A 10,047-nucleotide genomic window follows, 5' to 3' on the forward strand; every position below is an offset into this window, starting at 1 on the left:
CATGTGCTTCTTTTCACTGCCCATTTTTCAGTTGTTAAGGCACCAGCCTTTTGTTATGATTGCTGATATAGTTGTGACTTTGAATACATTTTCCTCGTGCAGCGTTGTTAAGCTCTCAAATGTTTCCAATCAGGGACTGAGGCTCACCGAGTCTGTTCATATTCATGCTCTGTACACGATATTGGCAAATGCTTGGAGCAAAGTCAGTTTTTTGGCTGATCCTAGCTTAGAGTAGAGCATGGACTAAAGGAAAAATATCCAAGCGGAAACATAAGTAGGGGATAACTGGTGTTCCGAAACCAGTTACAAAGTCTGGGGCTCTTCAAGTAGAAACAAGGAACTGCAAAAAAAAAGAAACAAAGTGCTGGAGTACCTCAGGCAACATCTGTGGAGAACATGGATCAGTGATGTTTCAGATCAGAACCCTTCTTCAGATCTCTTCAAGTTACCAGTTGAGTAAAGCCAACAGTAAAACTAAGCTGAGTACTGTTCATTCCAACTCCTTGTTTGTGCCAGTAATTTGGCAAAATAAATCCCTGGTGTTTCCATCAGTGTTTATGAGGTTTTCTTATTCTATAAGTAGCTGCCCCTCCCCGTGTGCGGACGTGGCGTCGAAGGACGAGAAGCCGAAGCAAAGACGTGGAAGCCAAATAACCGAACGGAAACTACGCCGAAAAGCCAAATAACCCAAAAGCGTACAAAGCCGAAAAGCCAACTAGTCGAAAGGGTGGGACGCCTAAAAGCAAACTCACCGAAAGGCCGTTATGCCGAATCGCTACCTCAATGAAAGGCTGCATCGCCTACAAGCCAACCCACCGAAAGGCCGCTCTGCCAAAAAGTCAAATAACGGACATGATGTCGCCGGGGGGGCGGGACTTGTCAGCGATTGGTCCAGACCCCCGCGTCCATCACATCACTGGCCGATGGAGACAGGAGGGTGGGGGTCATTTTCCTACACAAGCCATAGGTGACTGGGCACTCTGAACCTGAGCACCAAGTTGTAAGCGGCCGAAGGAGCGCATCCCTCGGGACAGCCCCCACTTTCCCACGGCCACCCTCCACCTCATCTCCCCCATGTGGCCGCACTGTGACGGGCTGTGAGTCGGCAGCAGATGCACACACACGGGGCCGGATGGAGAAGAGGTGTGGGACAGGCTGGTCCCTCCGCCCACGCAGAGTCACTGACCGCGATGCACCGCCATCGGACCACAACCCTCACACCAGGCTGATTTACCCCCCTGACCCCCGGACCCCAACCCACACACAAGGTGATTCACCCCCCCACTCCGGCCGCGGAGACTGATGGCTCGGGGCATTGGCAGCCATAGTAAATCGCTTTTAAAACATGGGGGGGACACAAATTCCCTGGCGGGCCGATGGCCAGTGTGCATGACAACGAATAATTTTATTTCCTCCCACTCCCCCACCCCCCCTCTTGACAACCAGAAGCACATTATATTTATTGTTTAAACACAGTAATACTGTCCGGCTGCCTGCGTAATGCACACAAGCTCCCACACTCAAAATACCAGATGATCTGTAATCTGTTTCAACTGAAGATGGACACAAAAACCTGGAGTAACTCAGTGGGACAGGCAGCATCTCTGGAGACAAGGAATTGGTGACGTTTCGGGTCAAGACCATTCTTCAGACCTGAATGGTCTCAGCCGATGAAATGAGACAACTGTCACACCAAAGATAGACACAAAATGCTGGAGTGACTCAGTGGGACAGGCAGCATCTCTGGAGAGAAGGAATGGGTGGCATTTCAGGTCGAGACCCTTCAGACTTAGTCAAGGTGCCCAGTCACCTATGGCTTGTGTGGGAAAATGACCCCCACCCTCCCGTCGCCATCAGCCAGTGATGTGATGGATGTGGGGATCTGGACCAATCACTGACAAGTCCCGTCCCCCCCCTCCCTCCCCCCCCGGCGACGTCATGTCCGTTATTTGACTTTTCGGCAGCGCGGCCTTTTGGTGAGTTGGCTTGTAGGCGACGCAGCCTTTCGGTGAGTTGGCGTTTTGGCATAGCGGCCTTTCGGTGAGTCTGCTTTTAGGCGTCCCGCTCTTTCGGTTAGTTGGCTTTTTGGCTTTGTACGCTTTCGGTTATTTGGCTTTTCGGCATCATTTCCGTTCGGTTATTTGGCTTCCACTTCTTAGCTTTGACTTCTCATCCTTCGACGCCACGTCCGGGTACCGCCCCTCCCATTCCTTAAAATCTGCACCCCTGACCTGTTGAGCTTTTCCAGCTGCTCTCCAATTTTTTGGCTCTAGATTCCAGACGTGCAATCTAGTGTATTCGTTAAACCTGCCCCATTATCGATAGAGGAGGATACAGTGGCCATCATTTTAGCGCAATTTTGTTCCACAAACAAGTACAAAGAAAGATTTTAATTTGGTTTCAGCTGTAGATTCTGTTTTCAATTCTGAACCTTGTGAACCTTCTGAATTTTGTAGTCGGCAGGGCAGTTCTCTGCATATCGCCAACTTGGACAATTTTACTATTTTTTTATCAAGCCAATTAAACAAGCCAATTAACCTACAAACCTGTACTTCTTTGGAGTGTGGGAGGAAACCGAGGTTCTTAGAGAAAACCCACGCAGATCACGGGGAGAATGTACAAACTCCATACAGACAGCACTTGTAGCCAGGATTGAACCCGGATCTCTGGCGCTGCATTTTGCTGTAAGGCAGCAACTCTACCACTGTGCCACCGTGACTGCACATTTAGAACTATAATTGTAATTTAAAACACGGTGTTAATAGCACACCAGTCTACTAATCCATAAATTGACTGTGTTTGTTGTCTTCAACCAATAATGGTGGATTTGCAGTCCACAAATGCCAGGTATTTGAAGGCCTCGCTGTGCTGTCGGATCCGGGCCAGGCCCTTGGGTGAACTGTCTCACAGGACATGATGATTTTACTCCCATGGGAGCAAAGACAAAGACAGTCTTCAGCCGACGTTTAACCTGGTAATGGGGTTATCTGTGGAGACCCAATAGGCCGGAAAAACCCAGCTGAGGTCTGCAGACAAACTTGCAGCCTTTATGAAGGCCAGGCAGTTTTTATTTGCAAATGCAGGATATACAAAGTGGTCATTAACCCAACAAGTAATTCTTTTATTTAACCCAACAGCATCTTTTGTTTACAGACTTTATAACTGCGTAACCTGATAAATCATCCAAAGATAATCTTTACCACATCTATACCTGACCCGTAAGGTTGTAGTCAATCTGACTGTACTTTGTATTGCATTCAGATGAGCAAAAAACCTATTACCCAATTAAAGTAAATAGCATTTTGACAATGTTTCTGTTTGACTATTTTTAATATTAAATCAGAACAATAGAAACATAACCCTCATCTGTAGATATCGTCAATGTTTCACTTTGCTAAGTTTTACACTTCTCGCCAGATTGATTGCTGAGCCCCTCAGGTCAGAATGTCCGCAGTTGCTGGAGGCTTCAGCTGATAAAGTCACATTGGGGGTCTCAGAGACTTGAGTAGTTGGAGCAACCATCCATTTAACAACGTAAGAGATTTAAGGATTGAGTAACAAACAACCGAGGAGGGTGAAGCAAAAAAAAGGATAACAAATAATGTTTCTCCTGTCAGGCAGAAGGTACAAAGGCTTGAAAGCATGTGCTAACAGATTCAAGAACAGCTTCTTCCTCACTCTTAGCAAACTCTTGACCGGACCTCCCATATACTAAGGATGAATTCCCGATCTTCCAATCTACCACATTGCAGTCCTTGCAGTTTTTTTAATCTGAATTTCCTCTGTAGCAACAACACTAGATTCTGCGTTGTTTGTTTTGTCTTTCACACTACCTGGTGCATCCATATATGATATGATTTTCCTGGATAGCACACCAAACATAGTTTTTCACTGTATCTCAGTAGATTTGACAATAATAAACCAAAACCGATACCAGAAAAAATATGAGAAAGCAAAAGAAAGATTGAATGAGAAAGACATTAAAGGTAAAGGAAAAGGTAAAGAATTAACATTTTCAATTTTATCTTTTTGGTGTCTTTTAAAACAATTCACAAACTAAAGAAAAGAGTGGTGAATTGGAAGTCATTAATAATTATCACAAGATTAATAGTGTGCGGATGTTACTAATTATCATCCTTCCACCTAATCATAATGGAACTTGTAAGGACTTCTGCATCTCATCTTGTTTTACCATAGTAAATAAAACTCTGGTTACAAAAGGTTGTAATAATATATTGGCAGTATGCGTTTCTGATGCAGACCAAATTTCCTATCAGTATGGACTCATAATTGTACCTTTGGCTGAGATAATGTAGACATGGCTCCAAAACTGACCCACTGTAGATTTAGAATTAGCCAAACTGGACATTAAAATCACTGCAAATGTTAGCCTTTTTAGTGTCAGCAGTTTAATTAAAACCACCATGCTATAATTTGATTCTTTAAACTGTTATTTCCAACACTCAAATTCCCATATATTCACACGCCAAATTACTTTACTTTTGGACACGACCTTTTTAAAAAAAAATTGTATGGAGCATTGGAGGCACTTCCTAGCAGGCAACCATTATCCAAATTCTTGTTCCACTCTTGAACTGGCAGATGAAAGATACACAAACTACTGTGTCTCTTTTATATCTTCCTCTTGCTGTGGGATAAGGATCAATCTGGTGTTTTATGCACCTACCCATGTAGCCTCCATTCCCATTACCCAGCTGATACCAGAATGAAGAATTTTCCATTTGCAACTCTGATACACAAGTTTATGCCTGACCTCTCAATGGACAGATAGTTACATGCTGTGTGTGTCTTGATTTACAGTTCAGTAGCTTGCCTTTATCATCGCGGAGGATGTGCGCTACTTGCACAACTCATTCTACTTGCTTCAATTTTAACAAGCATTTCCCAGGGCCTCAATGGTTATTTATTTTTCTGATGAATTATCATGTTCATGTAAGGCACCAAATACGCGTTTGATATTGGCATACTATGTTATCAAGCCATTTGTGAATAAATCGATCTGCCTGTCTTTTTTTGTTCACTTCTGCAACGGATATTTCCAAGATTTTGTTGATTTGTTCAGGCATAAAGATTGATTTCTGTTATATCTACCATCAATGGCCTTGAAGTGAGCTGATGATACAGAAGAATGCAAAGCATGCGTACCTCAACAAGAAATCCTGCTGCAGTCAGGATTTTAATGGCATCTTTGTGGAAAGGCTTGTTGCCTAAAGAATATCCTGAGGAACTGATTAGCTGCTCTTATTCGTGCTGTAAAAGTACTAATATGGCATGAGTAAAAACAGAAAAGCATAAAATTACATATTTTAATTAAGCCTGTGCCTTCTCATTCATCTTTCTATTTGCTATGATTCTGACTTCTAGTCTGTTTAAATGAATATCTAGCAGGCTCTTGATGGGGTGACTACAAGGATATCAGAATATAGATGGTCCTTGAAGAATAGTGAGGAAAAGTAAATGAAATTTTTAATGAGCAATGGATTAAAACTCTATTTTGTGAAAAGGTACTCTCTCATTGTGAAGCCTCCGCATTTGTATCCTGTTTTCTTGTCTGCAGACAAAATCTTAACTATATTTAGGTTTATTATTGTCACGTGTACCGAGGTACAGCGAGCAGTTTTGTTTTGTGTACTATCCAATCAGATCAGATATACCTTACATAAATGCAACCAAGTCAAACCAATTGTTACAGCGTTAAAATTATTTAATATAAAATATTACAAGGTTAACATGACTTACGTGAGTATTTAGATTTTTTTTAATTAGACCTCATATGGTCTTTGAAATTGAAAGCCAAAAAAATGTTTTAAAAGTATCCTTGCATAAATTTTCCCTATGCAGTTTTAATGTAAACTTAACATTATAATATCATTTAGCGTTATTTAAAATTCAGAAAAATACCACTGGTTTAACATATGCTTCAAGAAATGTATTTACCCTTCTTCACATTCTAACTAGCCTAAGCTAACTTATTATCACTTAAATTTCAAATCACATATGCAGAGCATACTTTGAAACATTTTATATGATGACATTTCAAAATTCCATTCTTCAGAAGCAAAACTGTTCATACTTAGTATTTGTATAGCAGGAAAGACAGTAACTAATACCCTGAAAACCTTGTAGTAAACATGTAATGTCCAGGGGAGGTTTTTATGCAGTTTGATACACTTGAAAGTGGCTTGTGTAAGGCAGTAACAGGGATACTGACGCTTTAATGGAGCAATGCTTCCTCAGCGTTCGTCCTTTTCAACTTGTGGTTTGGCTCTATGAGGTTTTTTTTTCCTGAAAACATTGACAATAGCCCAGGTCTGCAAGCAGGTTTCATTATACTGAAAGCTAAGAGCATTTACACATGTCCTTTGTTATTTCTGTGGTCTGGGCACAAGCTGGCTAGCATTGGGGGTTGTTGAAGGTTTTGTGTTGATCCTTGCTGGCAGGAGTAGTCAGATAGCAAGATGGATCCAGCGCTTGCAGTGAGTGATGAATGGTGACAGAGATGGTCATTCATCTCCTGCTTAGAATGTGGACAAAAACTAAAGCAGTTTTGCGGAAGACATGTCAGCAAATGTGATAATTTTGTAACCTGTCAGTTGGATAGAGAGCAGCCCCTTTGGAGTGTCGTGAGGAGACTATTAGTGATTTGACATGTATCATTTACAATCCAATCCAATTTCTGCTTATTTAGTGAGAACTAATGCCTTTCACTCATGCGCAACTATTTATTTCATTTGTTTCCTTGCTAACTATCAGATATTAGGAAATAACACACAAAAATACAGGAAATGCACAGCAGGTCCACTAGTGACTGTAAAGAGTAAAGGCAGATTAATATTTAAGGTGTGTAGACCTTTGATCAAAATTGGCCTGCAAAAGGTTCCACACCTGAAATGTTAACCTCTCTTTAATCTTTTGAGATAATAGCCCAGACCTGCTGTATATTTGCAATGTTTCCTGGTTTTATTACAGATTTTCAGCACGTGCAAATATTTTCCTTTCTCTACTGGGCATTTAAAAGTTTGACATCCACATAATCAACAATAATTGCATGCTTGGTACCTTTGTGCACTTGTTTTTTTTTTAGAAGTGCAGTATACTTGCGAATTTGTGCTTTGTATGTTTGTTTAATGTACACTTTGAAAGTAATTTTCAAACCATCGCTATAAACAGGAGCTGACAGTGTTCAGCAAACAGCAGGAATTATATCCAATATGTGTATTTTCATGTAGAAATGTAAACGTATAAACGTGCCTCTATTTGATGTTACTCCAAGCTTCAATTTAATTCAGAAGTTACATCTACATGAGCACCTCTAGTCTACAGACTGACATCTTTGATCACTGGTTAGCTGAATAAGGATTTTATTTGTTGCAGTTTCTAATCTCTTTACTCTTTTTTTTGTTTCCTCCCTTCTGCCCCCTTCTTTAAAATCCCTGTCTAGGATCATCCAGAATCGGATCGTCGTGTTTATCCTGGGCGCCATCATTCTCCTCTCCATTGTGCTGGCCATTTATTTTGCTGTCAGAGGCCACTGATACGTCTCTATTCTTCTGTGATTAATAACGACAAACTGCTTGTTCAGTGTAATTAGGACAAATTGGTCACATGAATCATCTTCTTGCACTGACAGATTCTTCTCCACTGGCTCAAACAGTGTAAAAAAAAATTTTTTTTTTGTATCATTGTTTGCTTGTTTCTTCTTGTTCTTGAGAAAGTGACTTGGATTTTTAGTGAAACTGGGATCGTGTGGACTTCTTGATTGTTCAGCGCTGGAAGAAGGGGGGGGGGGGGGGAGTAGAATCATTTTAAGTCTTGTGATGGGGTTGTATGTTGGTGCACTACAAGCCTTTGTATATGTGTGTAAGATCTGCCAACAGCTTGCAGGTTATATCTACAGAGGATAAATGATGGGGAACTGTGGTTAGCTGTGAAAAAAAATATACACAGTGACGCACTGACATGCACAGCTTCCAGGTCCAAAGGACAAGTGGATTGCCTATTTCCTGTCTTCACATTGGTTTAGGTTTTAGATACATACCTAATTAATTATTGTGACACTCCCTCTTTCACAAATGCATCATGTAACATTATGGAAATTACACTCAAGTGCAAAATAAATAACTGGAAATAAATGGCTAACCTATGGGCTTTACTTGCAATACTGATAATGTGAAAAATAATTAAAAGATGCAAAGCAAGAATTTAACTAAATTAGATCTTGAAGGCTCCTGCTACAGTTTTAAACGCCGCATGTAATGTCAGAGAACGGAGAGCATGCCTGACGTCAGTCCACAGCAATATGATGAGGAGTATTTGATATTCTGTTTAAGGCAGGCTGAATTGTCTTATTTTGGAACTGACTTGGTGGGGGGCTTTCTTTGCTTTTGCTTCAGAGCTGAGAGCTTCAAAGACAGAAATTAACAGTGAACAAAATTGTGCAGATCTGACCGTCCCCATGTGGGTAGAACCCACTGAGGTTATCATTATCTTAAATTCTACCAATTCCGCAAACCTCATCAGATAATGACCTCTATAGTTTTTCATTACCATGGCAGCACAGATTGTCTAGCCCACTGTAAAAAAAAAATTGCTCTCTTCACTATACATTTTTTTCTCTTTTTTTTAAACCTGTCAGATCATTTCAGTATTTCAAACCTGAAGAAAACAGCCTGCCTGGAAATGTATTTGAAGTTGTAATAGTGTCAAAAAGTCACAGTTGACTGACAGATGTCAGTCCCAGTGGACCTCATTAAATCATAAAAACTTGACAAGGAAATAATTGTGCATCACCAACAACCTGGCTACTGTTTAAACATTTTATTTTGTTTCATTATTAGGATCAACTATTTTGTTCATTAAGAAATTGCATTAAACAACAGTTTTGTGGCTAATGATCTGTTCTGGGCTTATGTCTGTTTTCTTTAAACATCAGCTGCGTCATGTGGTTTCTTTGCAGCCGTGCTATCATCTGGCAGAAATCCACCACTCAGAGCTGCGGGTGCCATTGGAATATAAAATGGATTATTCATTACCAACCTCCTTGTGACTTATTTGGTTTCATGTAGTGGTTGAGGGTTTCGCTGTCTTCCGCAGAGAAGATGAAAACTTGTCAAAAATAGGTTATATCTTATTCTCGGGGCAACAAAATCAGTGGGTACACACATGCTTCAATGTTTAATGAATGCAGATTTTAACCCCTTTACATGACTTTGACTGTGAGCTCCGCATTGACAATGAAACCTCACTTTAAGAAAGAACTGATAGTTAATTGGCAACCTGGAAGTGTGTCATGATTTATAAATTACTGCTAACTTTAGGTTATATTTTCTAATAATGAGATATTTCAAATAAATATACATATTCATGCATTCACATTTTGCACACATTACAGAAAGTAAGCTTAATTATGTGTGAATTTTGCTGTTATTGTAATGACCATTTGCAGTAGAATGTTTTCTGCTCATTTATTTATTTAATTGATTCTGTATAAAGAGCTATGGCATCCACCTTTATGTTTGCTTTCTCCTTGTGGCTGTAGATTAGGTATGGAATATGTATGTTATTTAATATATCAATTACACTATTACATTCCAAAGGAATAAAGTGTGTGTCGCTTTTTTTTCTGTGCTATACTGAGTGATCGCATTTCAAAGCCTGCTCTGTATGATACCTAAAGTGTTTTTTTTTCTTCAAATTCAAGGATTTTGATAACCCAAGTGGATATATGCTGTCTATTGATTTTTTTTTTTACAATGACTCCTGGATAACCTATTTTCTCATTCATTTTTAAAGTGAGCTCGTGAGATTTTAAAGCAGTTCTGCCCAGACTCTGAAAATCAAAATCCTTTTTTGACCCCTGAAATTCTAATCCCACCATAGATCACAGTTGTTGAATATTATCTTTTTAAAAAGCTGGTAAAACAAAAGTGTCCAATTCACTGGATACAGTGGGTCATGACTGCAATTCTAATTATTAAGGCAAAGCATCATTTTACAATATCATTTAAATATATCACAAAACAGTTG

At 40.1% G+C, this 10,047-nt stretch overlaps 1 protein-coding gene across 4 annotated transcripts in view; it reads left to right on the top strand.

Moving 5' to 3' along the window:
- Positions 1-9,620, top strand: part of vti1a (vesicle transport through interaction with t-SNAREs 1A) — a 329,248-nt gene extending 319,628 nt beyond the window's left edge. For all 4 annotated transcript variants that reach the window (XM_033033856.1, XM_033033854.1, XM_033033857.1 and 1 more), the window contains one exon: positions 7,463-9,620. Coding sequence is in view for 2 of the 4 variants with exons in the window: in XM_033033854.1 (XP_032889745.1) it covers positions 7,463-7,556 (94 nt within the window). In the remaining 2 variants the exon portion in view is untranslated. The remainder of the gene's footprint in view (positions 1-7,462) is intronic.
- The last annotated feature ends 427 nt before the right edge of the window (positions 9,621-10,047 follow it).

Source organism: Amblyraja radiata, chromosome 15 (genome assembly GCF_010909765.2).
Source record: "Amblyraja radiata isolate CabotCenter1 chromosome 15, sAmbRad1.1.pri, whole genome shotgun sequence".
NCBI lineage: Eukaryota > Metazoa > Chordata > Chondrichthyes > Rajiformes > Rajidae > Amblyraja > Amblyraja radiata.